The 27,999-nt window shown below is 57.0% G+C and overlaps 1 protein-coding gene across 5 annotated transcripts; it reads left to right on the forward strand.

Annotated features, from left to right (window-relative positions):
- The first annotated feature begins 1,183 nt into the window (after positions 1–1,183).
- Positions 1,184–27,837, forward strand: Pabpn1 (poly(A) binding protein nuclear 1). 5 transcript variants are annotated; one of them, XM_048362768.1, is made up of 10 exons: positions 3,512–3,587; positions 3,844–3,931; positions 4,213–4,652; positions 20,176–20,247; positions 24,051–24,195; positions 24,865–24,932; positions 25,249–25,355; positions 25,805–25,892; positions 25,993–26,144; positions 26,947–27,837. In XM_048362768.1, the coding sequence occupies exons 3-10, from the start codon at positions 4,221–4,223 to the stop codon at positions 26,984–26,986; spliced, it is 1,104 nt and encodes a 367-aa protein (XP_048218725.1). In that variant the 5' UTR covers positions 3,512–3,587; positions 3,844–3,931; positions 4,213–4,220; the 3' UTR covers positions 26,987–27,837. The 5 variants fall into 5 exon arrangements, with proteins under 5 accessions (XP_048218724.1, XP_048218725.1, XP_048218722.1 ...); XM_048362764.1 differs by lacking the exons at positions 3,512–3,587; positions 3,844–3,931; positions 4,213–4,652; positions 20,176–20,247 and adding an exon at positions 23,313–23,678 and having other exon boundaries at positions 24,081–24,195; XM_048362767.1 differs by lacking the exons at positions 3,512–3,587; positions 20,176–20,247; positions 24,051–24,195; ... (3 more) ...; positions 25,993–26,144; positions 26,947–27,837 and adding exons at positions 1,184–1,196; positions 6,063–6,659.
- Positions 27,838–27,999: the final 162 nt, after the last annotated feature.

Here is a 27,999-nt window from a genome sequence, read left to right on the forward strand (position 1 = left end):
AGCGCCCCTTCTGGCCGTTTTCTGTATATGTGGTGCTGGGGAATCGAACCCAGGGCTTCATGTAAACGAGGCGAGCGCTCTACCACAGGCCACATCCCCAGCCTGAGGCCGCAGCTTCTGATGTCCAGGGTGCTGTGCACAGTCACCCAGCTCCGCGGGACACCGGCCCCCGAGGAGCCACGCGTCCAGGCTCACGCGGCTCCTCCCGCGCCCGGACAAACGGTCCCTGAAGGACGTGGGGGTTCCGAGGGCGCTGGGGAAGGCGGCCGCGCTCCGGAAGCCCCGCGGGGATCCACCTCTGGGGAGCCGCTCAGGAACTGGGACGGGGTCGCCGGCCCTTCCCGGCCCCCCGCCGGCCCGGACGGGGAGGAGCGCTGACTGCGAAGGCCGGGAGGGAAGGGGGGCCCGGGAGCGACGGCAGAGCCGCGCAGCTGTGGGTGGGAGCAGGGTACGGGGGGCCGGGGGGCCCGGGGCTGCGGGGGGGGGGGGCGGGCAGGGCCGGGGGGCCCGGGGGCTGCGGGGGGAGGGGGGGGACCAGGCCGGGCCCGGGGCTGCGGGGGGGGGGCGGGCCGGGCCGGGGGTCCCGGGGCTGCGGGGGGGGGGGCGGGCCGGGCCGGGGGTCCCGGGGCTGCGGGGGGGGCGGGCCGGGCCGGGGGTCCCGGGGCTGCGGGGGGGGGGAGAGGGGGGACCAGGCCCGGCCCGGCTGCGGGGGGAGGGGGAGAGGGGGGACCAGGCCGGGCCCGGGGCTGCGGGGGGGGGGGAGAGGGGGGATCAGGCCCGGCCCGGCTGCGGGGCCCGGGGCTGCAGGACGGCTCCACTCCCCGAGGCCTCCACGGCCACGGGGTCAGCTGGCCCCTCCCGGACGCCAGGTGCGGAGGCCCCGTCGGCCGGCCTTCCGCGGGCTCGGAGGCCCAGGAGCCCCGGCCAGCGCCCCGGCTCCCGGAGGCCCGGCCGCCCAGGGCGAGCTCCCGGCCGGCGGCGGGCGAAGCGGGCGGCGCGCGCTCGGGGGGGGGCGGGGCCGGGGACGCGGACCAATCAGAGGCCGGCCCGGCTTCCGGCTGGCGGGACGCGGCCCGGAGCCCCTCCCGAGTGTCCCCGTGTCCCGGTGGGGACGGGCCGCCGTGGCCTCGGGGTGCGGCCGGGCGGAGGCTCCCCGCCGCGTCCCCTCCCACATGCCCGCCGCGGCCAGCCGGGGGGTGGGGGGGCGCCGGGGGAAGAGCGCCCGCCGCCCCCCGGGAGCCTGCGCGGGGCGGGGGCCTGCGCGGGCGGGGCGGGGCCTGCGCGGGGCGGGGCGGGGGCCTGCGGGGGCGGGGGCCTGCGGGGGCGGGGCCTGCGCTCGGCGGGGCGGGGCCTGCGCTCGGCGGGGCGGGCCGCGAGGGGGTCCCCGAGGCGTCCGCGGCGTGTCGCAGGGCCCGCCCCGCCGCCGCCGTGGGCCCCGGCCCGGCCTCTCCCGGCTAGCTGGGAACGGGAAGCCGCGCCGCGCCGCGCTCCTCAGCGCGCAGCCTCCGGAGCCGCGGGGCCCGCGCCGGGCCGGCAGGGCGTGGGCGCGGGGGAGGGCGGGCGCCCGGCCCGCGGCCCGAGGCCCCGGGAATGTCCGGTGGCCCAGCGCTCCGTCACGCCAGCCGAGCGCGCACGGGGTCCTCCTGGCCGCGGTAAAAGAACCGGCACTTGAAGTCACTACGAGGGGCTTGAAGCCAACGACGTGGCCTCCTGTTCATCGCGGAGGCGGCTGCCTGGTCCCCAGCTGAGCCCGCATCGCCCTGTGGATCACATAGTGGCTGGTGGTCCCGCAGCCGTCCTTTCTTCCTCCCCACCCAGTGTGGGGCCTTGAACTCAGGGCCTGAGCGCCGTCCCTGGCTTCTTTGTGCTCAAGGCTAGCACTCTGCCACCTGAGCCCACAGCGCCCCTTCTGGCTCTTTCTGCGTATGTGGTGCTGGGGAATCGAACCCAGGGCTTCATGCGTGCTAGGCCAGCGCTCTGCCACTAGGCCACATTCCCAGCCTGTATTCCTGAAATCTAAGCACTAAGGAGGCAGAGGCAGGAGGACCCTGAGTTTGGGGCTGGACAAAAACTTGTCTAAAAGAGAAGGAAAAGAAGGAAGAGAAACGGGGGAAAAGGGATGGAGCAATCAACTAGCCCTTGATAAAGTCCTCGCAAGCTGTTTCTAGTATCACAGAAAAGACTTGGCTTCTTTACAGACTTTAAGGGTAGAATGTGCACGTAAGGCCCCAGAGACAGCGGGCAAATGGAAAGAACCAAAGGAAAGCAGAGAACTGGGCTGTCTGTTCCTGGCCTTTGGCTGGTGCTGGCTCTCAAGGGAGCTGAAGAAATTGCCTGCTTCAAGAGTTGGGGTGACGCCTCCTCCAGGTCACAGCGCCCGAGGGTGTTCATGTGGCTCTGCTGCTGTCAGAGGCTTCCTGCCCTCCCAGCTTGCCCTGTATAATATACCGCCATGTGCAATGACATAGGTCACCCTCAGGAAGGACACACGTTAACAGGGAGGCATCCGCAGCTAGTAGGGAGTGGGTGGAACTGGGTGTGTGTGGATAGGTTGGTCCTTGAGCTTGTAGGCATTACTGTTCTCGTTCCTCATCATGACAATGTGTGTGTATTGGGCTAAAAAGTAATTAAATGAGTCAATCCGATTGCAAGAGAAAAGAAAAGTACCTGCAAGAAACTGCGCAATCCAAGTCCTGGCGCTGCGGTGCCCGCCTGAAGCCTCAGTTTACTAATCGCGCTTCGTTTCCACGCACATGATCCGGGCTTTAAAAAGTTCAACAAGTGCCAAGAGGTCTGGAAACGCTGGGCGCCCGGACCACCCTCCCGGCCCGCAGTGCCGGGGGGGGGGGGGGGGGGGGTGGGGGGTGGGGGGGGTGGGCCGGCGGCCGCAGTGCCCTCGGGGGCCGGCCTCTCCCCCGGAGTGTCGGTCCTTCCCTGGCCTGCGCCCCGATCCTTCCCCGGCCTGCCCCGGCCTTCGCCCCGGCCCTTCCCCGGCCTGCGCCCCGGCCCTTCCCCGGCCTTCCCCGGCCTGCGCCCCGATCCTTCCCCGGCCTTCCCCGGCCTGCGCCCCGATCCTTCCCCCGGCCTGCGCCCCGGCCCTTCCCCGGCCTTCCGCTGCCTGCGCCCCCGATCCTTCCCCGGGCCTGCGCCCCGGCCCTTCCCCGATCCTTCCCCGGCCTTCGCGGCCTGCGCCCCGATCCTTCCCCGGCCTGCGCCCCGGCCCTTCCCCCGGCCTGCGCCCCGGCCCCTTCCCCGGCCCCTTCCCCGGCCTTCCGCGGCCTGCGCCCCCGGCCCTTCCCCGGCCTTCCGCGGCCTGCGCCCCGGCCCTTCTCCCCGGCCTTCCGCGGCCTGCGCCCGCGGCCCTTCCCCGGCCTTCCGCGGCCTGCGCCCCGGCCCGCGCCCCGGCCCTCCCTCCCCGGCCCCGCCCCCTCTCTGGGACGCGTCTCCCGGCCCCATCATCACCCGGCGCCGGGCCCTCCCTCCTGCCCCCCTTCTCCTCCCTCCTCCGTCCCCCTCCCTTCCTCCCCTCCTCCCGCCCGCCCAGCTCCTGCACCAGGAAACGGCCGGATCCGGCGGCGGCCTGACCCGTGAGATCCCCGCGCCCGGCCGCCGGCGGGCGGGTGGGGGAGGGAGGAGCGGGCCCGGGGCGGCCCTGGGCGGGGGGCCGGAGCGGGGACGGTGCCGGCCGGGGGCCCTGGCCCCGGGGCCCCCGCCGGGACCGTCGTGGGGCACGGATGCGGCCACACAGCTGGTAGGGACCTCGGGGGGCCGGAGCCCCGTCCGGGGGGTTCCAGCCCCTCCCGCCCCCCCCCCCCAGTCCTCACCTCCCCTTCCCCTCCCCAGGGCGCCCCGCTGGCCGGGAGGATGAACGGCCCCGGCCGGGGGCCCCTCGCCACCAGCGCCGGGTCCTAAGAGCTGCCCTCCCGGCTGGGTGAGTGCCCTCCCCCGCGCCCCCCGCGCCCCCCGCGCCCCGCGCCCCCGCCTGCGCGTCCTCGGCTCTGCCCCTCCCGGAGGCTGGCGGGGCGCCCCGGGGCCGGCGGAGGTGCTGCTGAGCCCGCCCTCGGCGCGGAGCCAGGGGGGCGGGAGGCCACCCCCGCCCCGGCCCCCCTCCCCGCCCCGCGCCCCCGGGTCGGCCCGGCCGGGGGACCGAGAGCCGCCGGGCCAATGCGCGGCCCGCGCGTCCGCGCCAGCCTCCGTCTCCGCCCCTTCCAGCCGCCCGGATGGCGACCCCAGCCTCGGCCCCGGACACACGCGCGCTCGTGGCCGACTTCGTGGGCTACAAGCTGAGGCAAAAGGGCTACGTGTGCGGCGCCGGCCCGGGGGACGGCCCGGCCGCCGAGCCCCTGCACCAGGCCATGCGCGCCGCGGGGGACGAGTTCGAGACCCGCTTCCGCCGCACCTTCTCCGACCTGGCGGCCCAGCTGCACGTGACCCCGGGCTCGGCCCAGCAGCGCTTCACGCAGGTCTCGGACGAACTTTTCCAGGGGGGCCCCAACTGGGGCCGCCTGGTGGCCTTCTTCGTGTTCGGGGCCGCCCTGTGTGCGGAGAGCGTCAACAAGGAGATGGAGCCGCTGGTGGGGCAAGTGCAGGAGTGGATGGCGGCCTACGTGGACACGCGCCTGGCCGAGTGGATCCACAGCCGCGGGGGCTGGGTAAGGAGCTCGCGCCCCGCGACGCCGCTCCGGGAGGCCTGGGCTGGCGCCCCCGCCCCCCCCCCAGGGCGCCTCTGATGGGGCCCCCCTGGAGGAGGCCTGGGGCTTGCGCTCCCCCCCAGGGCGCCTCAGATGGGGTTCCCCCCACCCCACCCCATGGGCTGCCTGCCATGAGGTCCTCACTGGACTACTCGAGCTCCCAAGCCGAGGACCCACCACATGGCACCCAGTGCCCACTGCCCAGGCGGGAAAGGTGGCACACCTTCCTACACGGTGGGCGGAGTGGGGAGGACGGGGTTGGGGTTCCGCCTGGGCCAAGGAGGGCAGTTGTGAGCTGAATCCCCCTAAGGCCCAGATGGATGGATGGATGGATGGATGGGTGGGTGGATGGATGGATGGGTGGGTGGGTGAGTGGGTGGACAAGTGGATGGGTGGATGGATGGGTAGATAGATGAGTGGGTGGGTGGGTGAATGGGTGGGTGGATGAGTAGATGGATGTGGATGGGTGTGTTGGTGGATGGTGGATGGGTAGATGGATGGGTGGATGGGTGGGTGGGTGGGTGGATGGGTGGGTCGGTGGGTGGATGGATGGGTGGGTGGATGGGTGGGTCGGTGGGTGGATGGATGGGTGGGTGGATGGGTGGGTTGATGGGTGGATGGATGGGTGGGTGGATGGGTGGGTCGGTGGGTGGATGGATGGGTGGGTGGATGGGTGGGTCGATGGGTGGATGGATGGGTGGGTGGATGGGTGGGTCGGTGGGTGGGATGGATGGGTGGGTGGATGGTGGATGGGTGGGTCGGTGGATGGGTGGGTCGATGGGTGGATGGAGGGGTGGGTGGATGGGTGGGTCGGTGGGTGGGATGGATGGGTGGGTGGATGGGTGGGTGGATGGATGGGTGGATGGATGGGTGGGTGGATGGGTGGATGGATGGGTGGGTGGATGGGTGGGTCGGTGGGTGGATGGATGGGTGGGTGGATGGGTGGGTCGATGGGTGGATGGATGGGTGGGTGGATGGGTGGGTCGGTGGGTGGGATGGATGGGTGGGTGGATGGTGGATGGGTGGGTCGGTGGATGGGTGGGTCGATGGGTGGATGGAGGGGTGGGTGGATGGGTGGGTCGGTGGGTGGGATGGATGGGTGGGTGGATGGGTGGGTCGGTGGGTGGATGGATGGGTGGGTGGATGGGTGGATGGTGGATGGGTGGGTCGGTGGATGGGTGGATGGGTGGTGGGTGGGTGGGTCGGTGGGTGGATGGGTGGAGCTTGCTGGCGGCAGCGGTGCGGATGGGCCAGGCTCCTGGGAGGCGGGCGCTGCGGGGCGCCGTGGGCGCAGGGCCGCTTCCCCCCTCGTGTTCGCCCTCCCACCCTGACCCCCCTCTCCTCTCTCTCCCGCTCCCCTCTCTCCCACAGGCGGAGTTCACGGCTCTGTACGGGGACGGGGCCCTGGAGGAGGCGCGGCGGCTGCGGGAGGGGAACTGGGCCTCAGTGAGGACAGTGCTGACGGGGGCCGTGGCGCTGGGGGCCCTGGTCACCGTCGGGGCCTTTTTTGCTAGCAAGTGAGGCGTCGGGGCCAGGGCGGCCGGGAGGAGGAGGCTGTCAGCCGGAGGTTGTGGGGAGCGTGTACGAAGGTGAGGATGGGGGGAGGAAGGGGCGCCACGCGAAGCCCCTCCCCGAGGGAGCGGACCCGACGGGGCGTCCCGTGCCGGGCGAGGGGCAGAGGCGGCCGTGGGCGCGACGGCGGGGCTTTTGGAGGAGAAAGCAGGCCTTCTTGCAAAGGCAAGGAGGGGGGATGGTCCGTGTGTCCCCCTCCCCCCGGTTGCTGGAGGCTGAGGGGAAGGAAACACTGTATCCACACCGAGGACGCGGCCCCCCGCCGAAGGCACCGCAGGCTGTGGAGAGGGAGCCGCGCGCGCCCCGCCCTTCCTGCATCTGCGCTCCGGCCGGGGCTCGGGAGCTGGACGGCTCGCCACCCCTCCCTCCCTCCCTCCCTCCCTCCCCCTCCCTCCCCCTGGGGCCCAGGGCGCCCGCCCGCCCGCCCGCCCGGCCCCGCGTTTCCTCCCGCGGGTGCGGGGCGCGCGCGTCGTCCGGGGCCTGCGGGGTCCCCGCGGGGTCGAGGCCGCCTTGGAGGCGCGCCCCGGCGCTGGGCACCCCGGGCCCGGCCGGCTCCGCGCGCCCAGCGTGGGTGCCGCTCTTTCAGGGCCGGGTGGACGGAGGGGCTCCGGAGCGCCGGAAGCACTTAGGGTTCCTTCAAGGCCACCTCGTCTGCACCGCTGTCACTTTCTCTGTCCCCGCGTCCGAGCACACTGAGCGCAGGGTTCAGCGGTCCTCCCTCCGGAGCACCGCGTCCGAGCACACTGAGCGCAGGGTTCAGTGGTCCTCCCTCCGGAGCACCGCGTCCCAGGACACTGAGCGCAGGGTTCAGCGGTCCTCCCTCCGGAGCACCGCGTCCGAGGACACTGAGCGTAGGGTTCAGCGGTCCTGGAGCACCGCGTCCCAGGACACTGAGCGCAGGGTTCAGCGGTCCTCCCTCCGGAGCACCGCGTCCGAGGACACTGAGCGCAGGGTTCAGCGGTCCTCCCTCCGGAGCACCGCGTCCGAGGACACTGAGCGCAGGGTTCAGCGGTCCTCCCTCCGGAGCACCGCGTCCGAGGACACTGAGCGTAGGGTTCAGCGGTCCTCCCTCCGGAGCACCGCGTCCGAGGACACTGAGCGCAGGGTTCAGCGGTCCTCCCTCCGGAGCACCGCGTCCGAGCACACTGAGCGCAGGGTTCAGCGGTCCTCCCTCCGGAGCACCGCGTCCGAGGACACTGAGCGTAGGGTTCAGCGGTCCTGGAGCACCGCGTCCCAGGACACTGAGCGCAGGGTTCAGCGGTCCTCCCTCCGGAGCACCGCGTCCGAGGACACTGAGCGCAGGGTTCAGCGGTCCTCCCTCCGGAGCACCGCGTCCGAGGACACTGAGCGCAGGGTTCAGCGGTCCTCCCTCCGGAGCACCGCGTCCGAGGGCACTGAGCGTAGGGTTCAGCGGTCCTCCCTCCGGAGCACCGCGTCCGAGGACACTGAGTGAGTGTAGGGTTCAGCGGTCCTCCCTCCGGAGCACCGCGTCCGAGGACACTGAGTGAGTGTAGGGTTCAGCGGTCCTCCGGAGCACCGCGTCCGAGGACACTGAGTGAGTGTAGGGTTCAGCGGTCCTCTGGAACGCATCCAGACGCTCGCGCCTCCTGCTGCGGGAGCGCTGCACTCCAGATGCAGGCCCCGCGCCGGAGCGACCTCAGGGCGCACGCCCGCGCGCTCCGATTGCTGCTCTCCAGCACCGACCCCCCCCCCCCCCCAGGGCTCCGGGACCCCGGGTCCTCGGGCTCATCAGCTCAGCCACACCGCGGTGGGCTTCTTGGGGATCTTCCCCTTGGTCCTGGAATGTGGCACCCTAGCCCTGCTTGCTAGGATGTGGGACCAGACTGGCCTCAGGTGTGCAGTCCAGACCTTGCTGTTGGGACGGGGCTGCACTTTTCAGGGGCGTTTCTGGGGGAGGGGGTTGGACGGCATGAGCTGTCAACTCAGAGCCGGTCTGTGGCGTGCAGCTGGGGTTGGGGGAAATCTCTGACTTGCTCAGGACAAACTAGGCCAGTGGTTTTCAAACTGCTTGGCAGAGCCCCGAAGTATCCTAGGGGTGGCACCTCAGGAGTCCTTGGGGGGCTGGAGGGGGTGGGGGCTGGGGGAGGTAAGCAGACTGGGCAGCTTGCCCTCAAACAAAACAGCTCCCCTTGTAGCTGTGTGAGTATCGGGGTTCAGGGTGAGATTTTATTTGCATTGAGGGGTTTGCTGCTGGAAGACATTGGGAAACCACTGAGCAGGCCATCAGCTTCCCTGGTTCAGAGCAGATGCTTCACCCGCCCCCTACCACAGGACAGCGTCCAGGTAGCTCGGGGCCTGCACTCAGGAGAAGCAGGGACCGCCCGAGGTTACCGGGCTGCCCGGGTGGACGGGAGGCTGTTTGCTGGGAGGGGAAGGGCTTGGTCTGGGTTCCGGGAAGCAGAGCTCTGCTAGGACCGCCACGGGAAGGAAGTTTTGACCTTTCTGCCCCTCACGGGAGTGGGCAGGGGGATCCCAGAGACTCTTCTGTCAGGGAGAACTAGAAACTTTCAGAGCCATATAGATTCTTGGGATTAGCTCTTGGCCAGGAAGGCTGACATGGCTCCCGGTTTTTAAGTCCATTTCATTTTTATGAAATGAGGGAAATAGATATAACTACCATTTTTAAATAATACATAGATGGAGAGGGCGTTTCTTGCTCCCAGAGCCCCAAGGGACAGAGACTCTGCTTAGGCCAAGGAAGAAGCGGATGTAGGGCGACTGAGTCTTGCGATTCACCCCACTTCCCACCTACTCTAGGACATACATACACTATTTTACTTTTTTAAATCATAAAACGGCAGGAGAAGAGATTTGGTTAGTTTAGAAGAAAAGAAAAGCTCTATATAAATATAAATATAAATATATATTCCTGTATTTTTATTTAATAATTTATAAATATCAAGTTCATTTGACTTTTATTTTTGTGTAATATGTAATGGTGATATTAAACAATAAATAAAGCCCAGAAGTTTAATGAGAAAGGCCTGTACAGGGTTTTGTGACTTCTCTATGCTTTAGCCTGGGGCCAGAACATTGCTTAATACAATCAACCCCTGCCCTTGCTGAGAGTTACAGGGATTCTGGAAAGTGTGGAGATTTAAGAAACAATGTTCTGCCATCTTCCTCCACCTACCCTGCCTTGGTTGAAATCCCAGAGCCAAAACTCCAGCTGTTCTGACCTGCACCCCAAGACAGGGTAGGTAGATGGTACTTTGGGACAGACATAAATATGAGACCAAGGAAACGTAACAAAAAGACTTGCAGTTCCCAGTGGGAGTCCAACTGTTTGCCAGAAGTGTGTGGTCATCTGCAGTATCCTCCCCCGCCCCCAAATCTGGGAAAATGGAGCCCCTGCTTCCGTGCTGTAGTTTTGGCCACTTTAGTGAAAACTGCTAAAATGGTTGGAACCTGCAGGATTCTTCAGCTCATCTTCTGTACCTTGTAGTCTAGGACCACAACGTCGTGTCTGAGCAGGGCACTGATGGCTCACGCCTGTAATCCTAGCTACACAGGAAGTGAAGAGCTGAGGATGGAAGTTGGAAACCACCCTGGGCAGAAAAGTCCACGAGATTCTTATCTCCAGTTAACCAGCAACAAGCTGGAGTGGAGCTTTGGGCTCGAGTGGTAGAGTGTTAGCCTTGAGCAAAAAAAAAAAAAAAAAAGCTAAATGAGAGCACGGAGCCCAGGATTCAAGCCCTAGTATTGGCACTAAAAGAAAACAACAAACATAACTTCACAAGAATAATGATACGAATCTTAAGTCCCAATTGGAAAGTACTAATCTTTCTATAATTAAGTACAGTAAATTGGCATTTGGGTTTTTGTGTTGTGAGGAATATTTCTTAGAGTAGCTCGTGTTGCTACTCCATTTTTAGAATGGAAGCTGTAGGAAAACCAGTGACTTGACGAACTTGGCACGAGGACAAAGAATTAGATGTACTTGGTGACTACTGTCAGGTTTGATAACCAGTGCATTCATTTCTACTGCAGTGTGCTTGATCAATATTTGATTTATATTTGCCTAGTTCTAAAAAGCTTTTGCAACACCTTACCATAATACACAAAAGAAAAAAAAGCAGTGAGAAGATACAGGTTTTTAAGGTATGGATAAAGAGATGGTTGGAATATACCAAGATAAAGCAAAAATTAATACACAAAGAAGCATTCTTTTTATTTTCTGCCAGTCCTGGGCCTATGCACGGTCCCTGAGCTTCTTTTGTTCAAGGATAGCACTCTGCCACTTGAGTCACACCACCACTTCCGGCTTTTTCTGTGTACTGAACCCAGGACTTCATGCATGCTAGGCAAGCACTCTACCACTAAGCCACGTTCCCAGCCCCCAGAAAAGTGTTCTTACAGCTGAGCACAGTGGTGCGTGAGCTGGGAGGATTTTATCTTCAAGATCAGCCTATTTATTTATTTATTGCCAGTCCTGGGGCCTGAGCACTGTCCCTGGCTTCTTTTTGCTCAAGGCTAGTACTCTGCCACTTGAGCCACAGCACCACTTCTGGCCTTTTTTGTTTATGTGGTGCTGAGGAATCGAACCCAGGGCTTCATGCGAGCAAGGAGAGCTCTCTACCGCTAATACATATTGCCAGCCCTTTTTTTGTTTTGTTTTGTTTTAAAGTCCGAATTTTGGAGTCTTTATTGGGACACTAGCGATCTGCAGGTGGGCCATTTACAAAAACCTGCAGCCACGTACAGAGCTTGCAGTGAGCTTTTAAAGACAAAGGTCACGGGCTGGGAATATGGCCTAGTGGCAAGAGTGCTCGCCTCATATACATGAGGCCCTAGGTTCGATTCCCCAGCACTACATATATAGAAAATGGCCAGAAATGGCACTGTGGCTCAAGTGGCAGAGTGCTTTGAGCAAAAAGAAGCCAGGGACAGTGCTCAGGCCCTGAGTCCAAGGCCCAGGACTGGCTACAACAACCAAAAAGACAAAGGTCACATTAACACAGCAGATGGGACCATCTTTTAAAGAAAGTTATCCTATGAATATGAGTTCAGGTTTCACCTTCTTGGCATTTGGAAAGCAATGAGATTCATAGTCCTTTTATTACTGGGGAAAACCTATCAAATGTTTGTGGTTTTTCTGAGATAATACTTAATGATACAGTAGACATCATTCTCTGTAACACCTAAACAGCAAATATGACATTGAACTTTATCTATACAGCTGTTTCCTCTAGAAATACTAACTGGGGATTCGGAAAGTCTTAAGTTTGTTCTGTGAGGCTTATAATTTAACTCAAATATGTTTTGTTTTGGTCTTGGGGCCTGGGCGCTGTCCCTGAGCTCTTCAGCTCAAGGCTAATGGCTCTACCACTTGAGCCACAGCACCACTTCCAGTTTTCTGGTGGTTAGAGATAAGAGTCTCTCATGGACTTTCCTGCCTGGTCTAACCTGGAACCATGATCCTCAGCTCTTAGCCTCCTGAGTAGCTAGGATTACAGATGTGAACCACAGGTGCCTGGCTAAAGAAGCTTTTTAATGGCCTGATTTAGGATATGACTACATTTTCGACTAGACGGATGGATTGGTTCAGTTAGACAGTTCTCTATACAAGCCATTTCTCCAAATAGCACTTTTTTTTTTTTTTTTTTGCCAGTCCTGGGCCTTGGACTCAGGGCCTGAGCACTGTCCCTGGCTTCTTTTTGCTCAAGGCTAGCACTCTGCCACTTGAGCCACAGCGCCACTTCTGGCCATTTTCTGTATATGTGGTGCTGGGGAATCGAACCCAGGGCTTCAAGTATACGAGGCAAGCGCTCTTGCCACTAGGTCATATCCCCAGCCCCACTCCAAATAGCACTTTTGATATAATCATTTAGTGATAGTTTCTGGCAAATGAGTGGACTGTAGACAATTGTTTTTACTTAATAGCAGATCCTTTGAAAACTTAAACATACTGCAACCAGGAGCCCAAGGCTCAAGCCTATAATCCTAGCTACTCAGGAAGCTGAGATCTGAGGATCCTGATTTGAAATCAACTCAGGCAGACAAATCTGAGACTCTTCAATTAACTAGCAAAAGCTGGAAGTGGAGATGTAGCTCAAATGGTAGAGCTCCAGCTTTGAGCAAAACAGATGAGCGCACAGGCTCCGGAAATGAAGCAAAACAACAACAAAATAATATAGTGAAGTGTTTTTCGTTGATCCTTCATTTCTAGAGCAACTATCTAAGCATCTACTGTGCGCTAAGCATGGCCCCTGGCACTGAGGTAAAGGGCGGAGACAGATCCGTGCCGCACATTCCTTCCAATCTCCTGACCAACACAAAGAAAGAAGGTGAATACTAGAGACAGGAACATGTCACTAGAGGAAGATGGAAACAGGTAGAACTCCTGTTTTAATTTACTTTACTGTTCTAAAGGCGGTATGCAGAGGTACTGAGTGCGCTGCCTTTTGTGCGGTGTCTGCCGTTCCCTCCCCTCTCCACCCACAAGTTGCTCAGCTCGCTTGCCTCCGTGTCCCGTGAGCTCCCTGCTGCCCTTTCTCCCTGAGTTCTGTACCTAAAGATTTAACTATTAAATTGAATTTCAGGGAAGTGCTCAACCTCTGAGTAACACTATGAAAAATGAAATTGGAAAGATTTGTAAATGTTTATGGACATGGATAGATGCTTCTATATTTACTGGGTAACAAAATAGTATTAGTGAGAAAACATGCATAGTATGGTCTCGTTTTGCCTCTATATTAAATTTGGGGTTTTCTTGTGTGCCAGTACTAGAACTTGAACTCAGGGCCTCATGGTCTTGGCTTTTTCACTCCAAGCTAGTGCAGTAACTACTTAAGCCATAACTCTAGTAACAACTTTTGGTTTTGTTTCCTTATTCACTTGTTATAGGGAAAGAATTCCAATCCAAACTCATCCTGATAGTGCCCACCCACCTACAGAGTCTATTTCTCTTCTCCCCACCCCCCTGCTGATCAATAGCTTTTCTTTTTTTCTTTTTTTTTTTTTTGCCAGTCCTGGGCCTGGGACTCAGGGCCTGAGCACTGTCCCTGGCTTCTTTTTGCTCAAGGCTAGCACTCTGCCACTTGAGCCACAGCGCCACTTCTGGCCGTTTTCTGTATATGTGGTGCTGGGGAATCGAACCCAGGGCCTCATGTATACGAGGCAGGCACTCTTGCCACTAGGCCATATCCCCAGCCCTCAGTAGCTTTTCTTGAATTTATCTGTGCTGCCCTCATTTATATCACAATGTGTTACTTGACCTCTTTTTTCATTCTCCCCTCCCCTTCTCCTGACTAGTCTTTTGCCCATATAAATTATTACGTATACTATGTGTATGTATATGTACATATACATACATATACATACATATATGTACATACACATACATATACATACACATGTATATACACATACACATACATAGGAGTGAACCATATGCTTGTGGTTTTGAACTTGGCTTGTCTCCCTTCATACGGTATCCTTTGGTTGCATGCATTCACTTTCCCGCAAACGACATGGTCTTGTTTTTCTAGCTAGCTAGTGCTCTACCACTTGAGTCGCGCCTCTAGTAACTTTTTTTTTTCCTGGCTTAATGGAGATGTGAGTCTCTTGGGGTTGTCTTCCCAGGCTGGCTTCAAGCTTCAATCCTTGGATCCAAGCTATCTGAATAACTAGGATTAATAGATGTGAACTACCCAGTGCCCAGCTGTATACTAAAAATGGGAGGGAGGGTCAAGGACATTTACATCCAGGTCTTAGTGACTGTCTTTGGGTTGTAGATTTTTTTTTTTTTTTTGGCCAGTCCTGGGCCTTGGACTCAGGGCCTGAGCACCAACCCCGGCTTCTTCCCGCTCAAGGCTAGCACTCTGCCACCTGAGCCACAGCGCCCCCTCTGGCCATTTTCCATATATGTGGTGCTGGGGAATCGAACCCAGGGCTTCATGTGTAGGAGGCAAGCGCTCTTGCCACTAGGCCATATTCCCAGCCCCTGGGTTGTAGCTTTTTTGTAGTATTTTCGGATGTACTTATTTTCTGGTTGATCCATTTATTTAGTGTGTGCATGGTACTAGGCTTTGAACCTGCTAGGCAGGGGCTGTACCACGTGGGAGCCATGCTCCCAGCCCTTTTTACTTTTTAGGTTTGTTTTTTTGCTTTTTATAAATAGGATCTCTTGTTATGACCAAACCAGCCCAATCGTCATCGTCCTCTTATGGCTTGCATTGTAACTGAGATGACAGGCACTGAGATGAGGTCTTTCAAACTTTTTTGCTCAGGGTAGCCTCCAACTACCATCCTCCTAATCTCTGCCTCCTGAGTAGCTAGGATTACAGACATTAGCTCCTATGCCTGGTACATGAACATAAATACCTGGTACAGTATATTGGAACAAGTTTTTCAGATTGGCCAAAAAAGTTAACCAATCAGAATGAAAATTAAGCAGGTGGCCCTTCCCGTTTACCTGGCAGCCCTTCTTTTATGCAAGGGTGGATCTAGGGAGTTGATGTAAGCAGGGTCAGACCACGTGAGAAGATAAGTGGGGCAGAGCCCTGGCCTTGAGCTGAGGAGCTCAGGGACAGCAGTTAGGCCCAGAAGTCAAGCCCTATGATTGACAGACAAAAAAAAAAAAAAGTGGGATCTGCTCTAAAACAGAGGTAAGTAAATGACTAGGTTCCAAGGTCTATATCGGAACTGTCTAGTGAACTAGAAGGCAAGTCACAGATGTAAAGAGCTCATCAAAAATGCCAAGACAGGGGCTGAGGATATGGCCTAGTGGCAAGAGTGCTTGCCTCGTATACATGAGGCCCTGGGTTCGATTCCCCAGCACCACATATACAGAAAATGGCCAGAAGTGGCGCTTTGGCTCAAGTGGCAGAGTGCTAGCCTTGAGCAAAAGGAAGGCAGGGACAGTGCTCAGGCCCTGAGTCCAAGGCCCAGGACTGGCAAAAAAAACAAAAACAAAAAACAAAAATGCCAAGACAAGCTGGGCATTGGGGCATTAAAATTATCATTCTAAGGACTGGGAATGTGGCTTAGTGGCAGAGTGCTTGCCTCGCATGCATGAACCCTGGGTTCCATTCCTCAGCACCACATACACAGAAAAAAAATCAGAAGTGGCGCTGTGGCTCAAGTAGTAGAGTACTAGCCTTGAGCAAAAGAAGCTCAGAGACAGTGCCCAGGCCCTGAGTTCAAGCCCTAGGACTGGAAAAAAAAATCAATCATTTTAAGCAGGGTACCCGGTGGCTCAAGCCACTCAGGAGACTGCGACCTAAGGACTGAGGTTGAACCCAGCCTGGGGAAGAAAGTCCATGTGACTCTGGTCTCCAGTTAACTATCAAAAGGCCAGAAATGGAGCTGAGAATGGGAGAGTGCTAACCTTGAGCAAAAAAAAAAAGTCAGGTACAGTTCCCAGGCCCTGAGATCAAGCCCTAGGACCAGTGCCAAAAATAAGTAAATAAAATCAGCATATAATAGTAAAGAATAATTCATTATTCATTATTCTCTTTTTCATACTGCCCTTCTGAATTCAGTGTGTATCTTATAGCACATCTCAAATCAGACTACTCATGTTTCAAGTGCTCAATGGCCGCATATGACTAGGGGCTTATCAATGTAGTTCTAGATCACAGATTACTCACCTGTGAACATTTAGATATTAAAAAAATAGGAATGAACCGGGTGCCCACCTGTAGTCCTAACTACTCAGGAGGCTGAGATGTTGGGCTATGGTTTGAAGCCAGCTTTGGCTTTAAAGTCCTTGAGACTCTTATCTTTAATTAACCTCCAGAAAGCTGGAAGTAGAGTCTGTGGCTCAAGTGGTAGAGGACTGGCACAAAAAGTAAACAGACAAAAAATAAGAATGAAACTCTCAAGAAGCCAAATACCTTTATGTTATCGGTGACAAAACTTTCTGCTCCTGGACTCGCCTGGAGAAGCCTTCCTTCACCTGCCTTGAGCTCGGCTCTACACTCACACTTGGCTTTTTTGCTTCCAGCTGGTACCCTACCACCTGAACCACCCCAGCCCGGCCTTCCTCATTCTCAGTGCTGAACTCCAACTCCACTGACCATTCCCTTCTCTGAACACATTTTTGCCCTCCCGAGGCATATCATTGGGGTTTCAGTTTTTACAAAACTTCCTTGTCCTTTATATATAAATGTATAACTTAAGGATAAGTAGAGTCTGGAAAAATCCCATCATATCACATACCAATTCCTCCCCGCCCCACTTTTTTTTTTTTTTTTTTTTGTCTGAGACTGGGACTCTGTATCTGAAGCTTTTACTCACTGGCTGGCACTGTACCCCCTGAGCCACACCTCCAACCCCATACATACCAATTCTTTTTTTTTTTTTTTTTTTTTGCCAGTCCTGGGTTTGGACTCAGGGTCTGAGCACTGTCCCTGGCTTCTTTTTGCTCAAGGCTAGCACTCTGCCACTTGAGCCACAGCGCCACTTCTGGCCATTTTCTGTATATGTGGTGCTGGGGAATCAAACCCAGGGCTTCACGTATACAAGGCAGGTACTCTTGCCACTAGGCTATATCCCCAGCCCATACATACCAATTCTTAAAGAAATTAAGGGGCTGGGAATATGGCCTAGTGGCAAGAGCGCTTACCTCGCATACATGAAGCCCTGGGTTTGATTCCTCAGCACCACATATACAGAAAAGGCCAGAAGTGACGCTGTGGCTCAAGTGGCAGAGTGCTAGCCTTAAACAAAAAGAAGCCAGGGACAGTGCCCAGGCCCTGAGTCCAAACCCCAGGACTGGCAAAATAAATAAATAAATAAAAATCTGAGGAAAACTTGCTATTCTCTACATCAACAGGCAAGGCATTAAATAAGATCAGTTAGCATTTGTGGAATAGGCAAAGGGAATACACATATAAATAGGGTGGTATCCCTGCCTCCAAGCACTTACAGTCTAGTAGGGATTTTATTTTATTTCATTATTTATTTATTTATTTTTTGCCAGTCCTGGGCCTTGGACTCAGGGCCTGAGCACTGTCCTTGGCTTCTTTTTGCTCAAGGCTAGCACTCTGCCACAGCGCCACTTCTGGCAGTTTTCTGTATATGTGGTGCTGGGGAATCGAACCCAGGGCTTCATGTATTAGAGGCAAGCACTTTTGCCACTAGGCCATATCCCCAGCCCAGGGATTTTATAACTAACCGTTTAAATATCCTTTTAAGTGTATTTCTTTTGATAAAGTAATCATTCATGCCTTTTAAATAAAATTTGGAAGTTGGAATGATTCTTCACATGTGATGAGCTGGACACCAATGCCGGTGGCTCACGTCTGGAATCCTGGCTACGCAGGAGGCTGAGAGCTGAGGATTGCAGTTTGGAGCCAGCCCACAGAGGAAAGTTCGCGAGACTCTCATCTCCAATAAAGTACTCAGAGAAAGTTGCAAGTGGCGCTGTGGCTCAAGTGGTAGAGTGCTAGCCTTGAGCAAGAGAAGCCAGGGACAAGGCCCAGGCTCTGAATTCAAGCTCCCAGACTGGCAAATAAGTAAATGAATGAATGAAGATAGTGATGAATACAGAAAATTATAAGACCTTTCTTTTTTTTTTTTTTTTTGCCAGTCCTGGGCCTTGGACTCAGGGCCTGAGCACTGTCCCTGGCTTCTTTTTGCTCAAGGCTAGCACTCTGCCACTTGAGCCACAGCGCTCCCTCTGGCCTTTTCTGTATATGTGGTGCTGGGGAATCAAACCCAGGGCTTCATGTATGCAAGACAAGCACTCTTGCCACTAGGCCATATCCCCAGCCACTCTGCCACTTGAATTGTGCCTCCAGTCCAGCATTTTGCTAGTTGGAAATTGAGTCTCTTGGACATTTGTTCATCTTCCGCTTTGATAAACATCCTTATTTACGTTTTAGATTACTTTAGAACATATACAAGCTAGACTTGGTGGCTCTTGTCTGTAATGCTAGCTACTCAGAAAGCTGGTTTCTCAGAATCTTTATTCAAAGCCATCTGGGGCAGAAAAAAAATCCAGACATTTATCTCCAATTAAGCAGCAAAAAGCCAGAAGTGGAGGTGTGGCCCAAGTAGTTGAGCCCTAGCCTTGAGTAATAAAGTTAATTAGGAGCTCCAGGCCCTGAGTTCAAGCGATAGTACTGGCACACACATACATACACAAAGAGGATGTAATTGTGTTTATTTAAACTTTTGTCTATTGTTCCAATTTGTACTTTTTCCAAATCTCAGTATGGTGCATTGTGGTGTTTTTTTTTTTTTGAAAGCAGATATTATGATCTAAGCTTTGTTCTTCATTTTGAAAGCTGGCTTTTAATTCCCTGCATACTCCTTATAAGCTCCACGACTTAAGAAAGCTCTTTAACTCTTTCTTTTCTTACTGAAAAAAAAAGGTTATTTGTTGGTTAAGATGCTACTGGCCTAAAATCCCAGAACTCAGGAGGCTGAGGCAAGAGCCTCTCAAGTTTAAGGCTCCCTTGGTGCTCCATAGTAAGATTATGTATAAAGAAAAAAACAAAGTGGGAAAAGAATTATGATTTTGGAAGTATCTACTTCATAGAGTTGTTAATAGGTGAGAATTCAGTCAGATAAAATAAGGAATAATCTCTGTTATGAAAACAAGTGCTTGGGCTGGGAATATGGCCTAGTGGCTAGAGTGCTTGCCTCATGTACATGAAGCCCTGGGTTTGATTCCCCAGCACCACATATATAGAAAACGGCCAGAAGTGGCTCAAGTGGCAGAGTGTTAGTGCTAGTGGCTTGAGCAAAAAGAAGCCAGGGACAGTGCGCAGGCCCTGAGTCCAAGCCCCAGGACTGGCACCAAAAAAAACAAGAAAAAACAAGTGCTTAACAAAAACATAATTCAAAAGCATTCAAAATCACATTTTCAGGAAGTAGAGCTGGTGGCTTAAGTGGCTCAGTGTTGTGGTCCTGAGTTCAAGCCTCACTCCCAGCACACAAAAATAAGAAATTCCCCAATAAAACTCTTTAATCACCTTGCTTAGATTCAGTACCAGCAAATTTAAGCACTCACATCTTGGTTGGGATAAGATCAGTACAGAAGACCTTCCTTTTGTTAGAGTAAATGAACTTTGCCAGAAAACCACATGGACGTCGAGGACATCTAGGTACGGTACAAAGAACAAAGAAAAGATGTATTGTCCCAAACCCCTCTCACAAGAGAGAAACATTGTTATGTGACCTTTATAACCTCTGAGGCTTGGGAGACCTTGCTGCTCTACATGGTTGTAGCTGCCCCAACGGACTGTCATCTCAAGTAAAGGGAGGCAGAGACTACTGAACGGGCCCAGTGTTGCCTCTGCTCACTAAGCTTTGAGAGAGAGGCTATTGGGCTAATCGCTCCCACTCCTTGGTTTAATAATTGAGCCAGGGCACCGGGTTGGAGCAGGGCTGAAGGTCGTTTCTTCTGGAGCTGCTACCTGTTGAAAAGGGGGTGAAGTAGTCAACGGGAGACACTCGACCGGGTACCCTCCTAGGAGCATTTGATTGCTGAAAAGTCTCATCTTTCCCAGAAGGACGTTCTGCATGCTTCTGAGTAGGCAAGGCCCCATTAGAATGAAGCAAAAAGTTGCAGTTAAGGGTCTCAAGACAGGCATGAGCCAGGGAGTGAGCCACCGGACTAGGTCCCACCTCCCCTTGTTCTGCTGGGTATCTTCTGCAAGCTTTCTGAGGTGTTTCCCTTGTTCCTTGACAGCAGGGCTGCTGTCAGGTTAAAGCAGCACCTTTTTAACCTCTCCACACCGTTGGTGGTGGGGTAAGAGGAGGTCATCAATGGCAGCGAGATTGTCAGGGATAGCCTGCCTGTGCGCCTGTTCTCAAGGGTGCAATGGCGGAGGTGTAGTTAATGCTCTTTGCCACTGTGCATGCCAAACAGCACGACTCCTTATAGGCTCCTACACCGTTCCTCCACAGAACCCAGTCGTTGAGAGCTCGTCTTCAGTTCTCTCAGATCCCTGAAGCCAAGATGGCTGATGAATGTACATCAAAACTTTTAAGTGATGAACAGTTCCGGGCTCCCTACTTCCTTAGATAAGAAATTGCTAGAGAAAGGGGAGTGAGGGGTGCGAGAATACGCAGTGCTTCAGACTTTGGCTTGCTAGTAGGGATCCCCACGGGTCCCAGCTGGCTTCCGTCTGGCGCCAGTACTGGGGTTTAATCAGCTTGCTAGGCAGGCACGCTTACGTCTTCCACACTCGTTCTTCGAACCACACATCCAGCCCTGGTTAAACTTTCGGTTTGGGTTCATATCCATTTGAGTCTCAAACCTGTCTCTCGGTTTGCCTACAAAACTCTCTCACAGATTTCCCCCCCCCCCCCCAGTAGGGGGTTTAAACTCAAGACCCAGAGCCTGCTAGACTGGCTCGGCTCTCTATCCAGCCACACCACAGGGATTACAAGTGTGAGCCACTGGTGCCTGGTTGCTTTTTGATATTGGGTTCTGACAACTTTCCTGCCTTTCTGGTCTTGAACTGTGATCTCTCAGCATCCCAAGTAGTGAGGACTGTAGGGATGCAGTGTGAGCCCCCAGCACAGGCAGGCCTGCCTGCCTACCTTTTCCCTCCCTCCCTCCATCTTTGTTGGTTGTGAGGCTTGAACTAAGGGCCTGGGTGCTGTCCCTGAGCTCTTTTGCTCAAGGCTAGGGCTCAACCACTCTGAGCCATAGCGCCACTTCGGGTTTTGTGGTAGTTAATTGGAGGTAAGAGTCTCTAAGACTTTCTAGCCCAGGCTGGCTTCAAACTCTGATCCTCAGATCTCAGCCTCCTAGCTAAGATTACAGACATGAGCCACCAGCTCTTGGCTTAACCTTTTTCTTGCCAGTCCTGGGGCTTGAACACCAGGCCTGGGCACTGTCCCTGAGCTTCTTTTGCTCAAGGCTAGCACTCCACCACTTGAGCCACAGTGCCACTTCTGGCTTTTTCTGTTTATGTGGTGCCGAGGAATGGAACCCAGGGCTTCATGCATGCTAGGCAAGCACTCTACCGCTAGGCCACCTTCCCAACCCTTACCTTTCTTTTTGAACTTAAATGTGGCACCCCTGTCTTCCCCAGAGCTAGGTCTCTGTTACCTCAGAGTATAGAGCTGTGGTGAGAACCTGCCTGGGGAAATGCTGGGGTCTGAAAAGGCTTAGAAGCTGGGTTATTGCAAAAGACGGACAGTGGCAATCTCCAGTCACTGTACCTATCAGTTAATAAACATCCAGTAGCAGGACACTGGGTTAGGCCTACGATCGCACACAAAGCTTTTGGCCCCTCGTGTGCAGCGCCCATCGCCTCGGTAGGAAGCCAGCAGTGGAGGCAGACCCACTGGCGCGGGTACAGGAGGCGACGCCAGGCCTTGCCGTGGTCTGCTGGAGGAGCGACGGCATGCGCAGCCTGGAGGCCGGGTAAACATCACGGTGGGCACGGCTGCCTGGTAGCCAGGCCCCGGAGTGTGCGGGGCCGGGGGGGGGGGTTAAGGAGAAGGCCCCGGAGTGTGCGGGGCCGGGGGGGGGGGTTAAGGAGAAGACCCCGGAGTGTGCGGGGCCGGGGGGGGGGGGGTAAGGAGAAGGCCCCGGAGTGTGCGGGGCCGGGCGGGGAAGGCCAAGGCCCCGGAGTGTGCGGGGCCGGGCGGGGAAGGCGAAGGCCCCGGAGTGTGCGGGGCCGGGCGGGGAAGGCGACGGCCCCGGAGTGTGCGGGGCCGGGCGGGGAAGGCGAAGGCCCCGGAGTGTGCGGGGCCGGGCGGGGAAGGCGACGGCCCCGGAGTGTGCGGGGCCGGGGCAGGGAAGGCGAAGGCCCCGGAGTGTGCGGGGCCGGGGGGGGGGGGGAAGGCGAAGGCCCCGGAGTGTGCGGGGCCGGGCGGGGAAGGCGACGGCCCCGGAGTGTGCGGGGCCGGGGCAGGGAAGGAGAAGGCCCCGGAGTGTGCGGGGCCGGGCGGGGAAGGCGACGGCCCCGGAGTGTGCGGGGCCGGGGCAGGGAAGGCCAAGGCCCCGGAGTGTGCGGGGCCGGGCGGGTAAGGGGAAGGCCCCGGAGTGTGCGGGGCCGGGCGGGGAAGGCGACGGCCCCGGAGTGTGCGGGGCCGGGCGGGGAAGGCCAAGGCCCCGGAGTGTGCGGGGCCGGGCGGGGAAGGCCAAGGCCCCGGAGTGTGCGGGGCCGGGGGGCGGGGGAAGGCGAAGGCCCCGGAGTGTGCGGGGCCGGGCGGGGAAGGAGAAGGCCCCGGAGTGTGCGGGGCCGGGCGGGGAAGGCCAAGGCCCCGGAGTGTGCGGGGCCGGGCGGGGAAGGCCAAGGCCCCGGAGTGTGCGGGGCCGGGCGGGGAAGGCCAAGGCCCCGGAGTGTGCGGGGCCGGGCGGGGAAGGCGACGGCCGCCCGGCAGGCGAGGCTGAGCCGGCGTGGGGACAGCGGCGCTGGAAGCTGAGGCCGGAGAAGCGACGGTCCGGGGCCCGGGTCGGAGGCCGGCCAGACGCCGGGCCCCGGCGAGCCCGGGCGGGCTCGGGGGCGCTTGGGGAGGGCGCGGGAACGCGGGGCGAGGGCGGGAGGGGGACGCGCTCTCCCGGAATGCTCCCTCAGAACCCGCGCTTCCGGCCGGGACCGGCTTCCGGAAATCCCGCCCAGGGTCCGGACGGCCCGCGGCTGGAGCAAGATGGCGGCGCCCAGGGAGCGCCGGCCGGTCACGTGACCTGGGCCCGCTGGCCGCCCGCCCCGCAGGCCGTCCGGGGCAAGGTTCACCTGTCTCGCACGCTGTTAACCCTTGGAATCCGGGCGGCGCAGAGAAGATGGGCCCGCTCCGGCTCGGGAACCAATCAGCGGGCGCCCCAGGCCTCGCGGGCCCGCCTGCAGGCGGGGCGGGAGAGCATGTCGTCACAGCGCGGCCGTATTGTTACCTAAGGACTTAGGGGAGGTGGGACTAGTGTTGATTGACGGACAGGCTTCCCGTACCGTCATTCGAGGGTTTGGCGCAGTGCCCCGCCTTAGAGGTGGGGTCTTATTTGATTGCCAAGTAGTCTCCCCCAATGGAGTTGTAGCTTGGCGTGATGGGCAGGCTGCTTGACTAATGAGTCCTCGGCGTGGCCGGCGCAGTTCTCCAATCGCCGGGCGGCGGGCCCCAGTCTGAGCGGCGATGGCGGCGGCGGCGGCGGCGGCAGCGGCAGCGGGGGCTGCGGGCGGTCGGGGCTCCGGGCCGGGGCGGCGGCGCCATCTTGTGCCCGGGGCCGGTGGGGAGGCCGGGGAGGGGGCCCCGGGGGGCGCAGGGGACTACGGGAACGGCCTGGAGTCGGAGGAACTGGAGCCGGGGGAGCTGCTGCTGGAGCCCGAGCCGGAGCCCGAGCCTGAAGAGGAGCCGCCCCGGCCCCGTGCGCCCCCGGGAGCCCCGGGCCCCGGGCCCGGCTCGGGAGCGCCTGGCAGCCAGGAGGAGGAGGAGGAGCCGGGACTGGTCGAGAGCGACCCCGGGGACGGCGCCATCGAGGACCCGGTGAGGGCGGGAGGGAGCTCGGGCGGGCCGCCGGCGGGCAGGGCCCCGGGAGGCCCGCGGCGCGGCGAGCGGGGCGGGAGGCCGGCGGGGGGGGTGGGGCTGGGCGGGGAATAACGTGGCGGGGGCCGGGCCCGCGCTCCGCGCTCGGCGATCCGCGCTCGGCGCCCCGCGCCCGGCGATCCGCGCCCCGCGCGCCCGCCCGCCCGCCCGCCCGCCTCCCGCGTCGGGCCGAGCGGCATGGGCGCCTAGGCCGGCCCCGGCGAGAAGGTAACTTGCGCCCCTCCCTCCCTCCCTCCCTCCCCGCGAGGCCCCCGCGCGGGGCGGGGGCGATGGCCGGGCGCGGCGCCGGCGCCGGCGCGGGGGCCTCTGGAGCTCTGGGCACGTCCTGTCCCCGCCTTGCAGGAGCTGGAGGCGATCAAAGCCCGCGTCAGGGAGATGGAGGAGGAAGCCGAGAAGCTGAAGGAGCTGCAGAACGAGGTCGAGAAGCAGATGAACATGAGCCCACCTCCCGGCAACGGTGAGCCCGGCGGCCCCGGCGCGGGGGGCCGGGACCCCGGGGCCGCCCGCGGGGGGCCGTTCCCGGGCCGGGCCTGCGGCGGTGGTCACGGCCCATTGTGCGGTCCGCTGACCTCTGCGAGGCCGGAGCCGTGTGCTGCTGGGTGGCGGTGGTTATCTCGTTTCCCTTTGTCCCTTTTATAGACGTCTCTCTCTTTGTTCTGGGTCTGCCTCTACCCTGCTTGGGGAGCTTGCCAGCTGGCATTTGACCTTCGCGTCTAGCGCTTTTTTTTTTTTTTTTGATTGTTGTTATTTTTTTAATCTCGTTGGACATTCTTCAGTTCGGACTCCTGAGAGAAAGAAGTGCTCGAGCGTAAGAGGTTTCTTTAACCTAGAAGCGCTAGATTTTAGCCTATTTAATTTCATTCTTTGCTCACTGAGGCATTTCTACTAAAGCTATTCGGTAGGAATTTGATTTGCAGTGAGGAAATGCCTCTATGGTCTCCTGTTGTTTTTCAGCGATGTATTAATTTGTCAAATATTTAATGGGACTTTCGTGGGTAGTAGGTACAGCAGGGAAGAGAACCAGACCCAAGTCTGTTCACTGAATTTATTAATAGCACGGTTGATAGTGGCTGTATATGTATTGATCCAGTAGGAAATGTGCTTAATTGTTATTTTTCTTTCCAAGCTGGCCCAGTGATCATGTCTATTGAAGAGAGGATGGAGGCCGATGCCCGCTCCATCTATGTTGGCAATGTATGTATGAAGGCCCTTGATTGGTTTAAGGTGACAGACAAGTCTTTCTTTGGGGAGTAATGATCTTGAATATCTCCAAGCCAGGTGGCAGTTTGGGTCTTGGGTGGGGGGGGGGGGGGAGAGTGGGGAGCGCACTTAGGAGGTAAAAAGTAATTAAATGATCACAGTGGGGTTGGAAGAAAAACGATTACTTCTTTAGAGAACCGTTTTTGTCGTGGCCTTTGTGCATCTATAGATGGCCCAGACCAAGGGCCAGGCAGGGTATTTGTTGATCGGAGTCTGCCTAATACCTGTGAAATGTGCCGCTTCTTCGCAGGTGGACTATGGCGCAACAGCAGAAGAGCTAGAAGCTCACTTTCATGGCTGTGGCTCAGTCAATCGGGTTACCATACTTTGTGACAAATTTAGTGGCCATCCCAAAGGGTAAGTAGGTAATTAAGTTGAGGTGATTTTAATAGATAAAATGATGTTTTGTTTGTTTTTCCTTGGTATGCTGGGTATTGAACCTGAGTCCTTGTCCATGTTAGGTATGTGCTTTACCACAGCTCCCAGCAATAGTTTGTTTTATGTTGAGCAGCAATTACTCAATATCAAAATAAGCAGTCTTTGTCCACTAATATATGTTAGTGTTGCTGTGTGTGGGGTAATACATAAATGCCTTCAGAGATCAGATAATAACGTTGAAGACTACCTGTGGGTGGCCTAGTTTATGATCTTCCAAGATTAGTTGGAAATCTTGGATAAAACCTTTAATATAAAAAACTAACAGTCTAAAAAATGTGAACATGTATTCAAACAAAGCGCGTAGGCAAAATGAGTTTAACCTGTGAACTATTTGCAAACACACATAAATTGGCAATTATTCCTTTTAGGTTTGCATATATAGAGTTCTCAGACAAAGAGTCAGTGAGAACTTCCCTGGCCTTAGATGAGTCCCTTTTTAGAGGAAGACAAATCAAGGTGAGTCAGAATCCAGTCCAGACCCTTGGCTCTTCTGGGGTTGCGCACGCTCTCCATGACCACACCGACGCTTTCTGTTGCATCTGTCCCTTGACTTCAGGTGATTCCCAAACGGACCAACAGACCAGGCATCAGCACAACAGACCGGGGTTTCCCTCGCGCCCGTTACCGCGCCAGGACCACCAACTACAACAGCTCCCGATCTCGATTCTACAGTGGTTTTAACAGCAGGCCCCGGGGTCGCGTCTACAGGTCAGGATAGATGGGCTGCTCCTCTCCCCCCGCCCCCATGCCTCCTGATCTGAGGATCCCGCCACCTGTCGCTTCGCTCCCCTGGGTCTCCTGCCTGCCTGCGCAGGGTGGGGAAGGGAGCTGCAGGCCAGAGCAGGAGGCCAGTTTCATCTTTTTCTGGAGCCAAAACGTGATAAAAGCTGAGGTGGTCCAGAGGTGCTTCCCCCAGCCTTCCCCCTCCTCTCCTTGGGACTTGCTGGCCGTGAAGGTGTTCTTATAGAAAGTTAGTGAGCACCGGGCTTCCGAGCCGGGGAAGCCCTGCCCGCCGCGACTTGGCTGCTTTGCTCAGCGCCAGGGAGGGTGGAGGTCGGAGCCTCCCTTGAAGAACACAGGCTGAGGGAGGATTTGCAGAGTTAACTTTTTATCATTAGGCCTACAGTGGTGTTCATGTTGCTTTTCATTGTGTCTTTGTATTAAAAAGTAGATTAGGTTTATAAACTTGGCTTTTCATGAGATAGGTTTAAAAAAATGGGTAAACAATGGGCCGTTTTTCTCCTCCTGTATCTCAGATGCACTGTATTGCCATTGTGTGGCAAAGTACTGTCCCCCATTTCATGCCCAGCTCCCATCCACCCCTGCTCTATATCCCCAACCTCGTTTTTCAGGTGTGCCACTATTTCTGAGATGGTGGAGTTCGTTTTAGGGTGCTTGAAAACTTCCATTCTCCCTCCCCTGTACAGTAATTGGGGCAGGGCCGGGGGAGGGTCTTGTGCTGAACTATGTAGTGATCATGTTGACACTTAACTCTCCTTCTTTCTTCCAGGGGCCGGGCTAGAGCGACATCATGGTATTGCCCTTACTAAAAAAAGTGTGTATTAGGAGGAGAGAGAGGAAAAAAAAGAGGAAAGAAGGAAAAAAAAAAGAATTAAAAAAAAAAAAGAAAAACAGAAGATGACCTTGATGGAAAAAAAAATTAAAAAAAAAAAAGCTATATACTGTGGAAGGGGGGAGAATCCCGTAACTAACTGCTGAGGGGCCTGCTGGGGGCTAGGGGGAGGCCCGGGGGGCAGGGGCTGCTCTCCCTCTGGGGATTCGCCATGGACACGTCTCAACCGCGCACTCGGCTCCCGTGTCCCCGCCTCCGCTCCCGGGGCGCCCGAGGCTAGGTGGGCTTGGGTGGGAGGACGGTGTTTCTTTTACCCAGGGCTCTGAAGGACATCAAACTGTTCTGCTTGTTCCCTTCCCTCCCCTTCTCCCCGCCTCTCACAGACCCCACCCGCCTGCTCCTGTCCGGCCCTCGCTCCCCCCCCTCCACACTGCCTGGTGATCTAGTTTGTTTCCTTTGTGTTTCTTTTTCTGTTTTGAGTGTCTTTCTTTGCAGGTTTCTGTAGCCGGAAGATCTCCGTTCCGCTCCCAGCGGCTCCAGTGTAAATTCCCTTCCCCCTGGGGAAATGCACTACCTTGTTTTGGGGGGTCTTGGGGGTGTTTTTGTTTTTCAGTTTTTTGTTTTGTTTTGTTTTCCTTTGCCTTTCTTTCCCTTTTATTTGGAGGGAACGGGAGGAAGTGGGAACAGGGAGGTGGGAGATTGGATTTTTTTTTTTTTGGTTTTTTTTTTTAGCTCATTTCCAGGGGTGGGAATTTTTTTTTTAAAATGTGTAATGAATAAAGTTGTTTTGAAAATAAAAGCTGTTATGGCCTTTTGGGTGTACGATCATTTATCTGCCTCTTTTTCAGATTGCACATGGCTGTTTGGTTTGTTTGCCAGTCCTGGGGCTTGAACTCGGGCCCTGAGCACTGTCCCTGCTCAAGGCTAGCACTCTGCCACTTGAGCCACAGCGCCACTTCTGGCCTTTTCTCTATATGTGATGCTGAGGAG

Source organism: Perognathus longimembris, chromosome 14 (genome assembly GCF_023159225.1).
Source record: "Perognathus longimembris pacificus isolate PPM17 chromosome 14, ASM2315922v1, whole genome shotgun sequence".
Classification (NCBI taxonomy): Eukaryota; Metazoa; Chordata; class Mammalia; order Rodentia; family Heteromyidae; genus Perognathus; species Perognathus longimembris.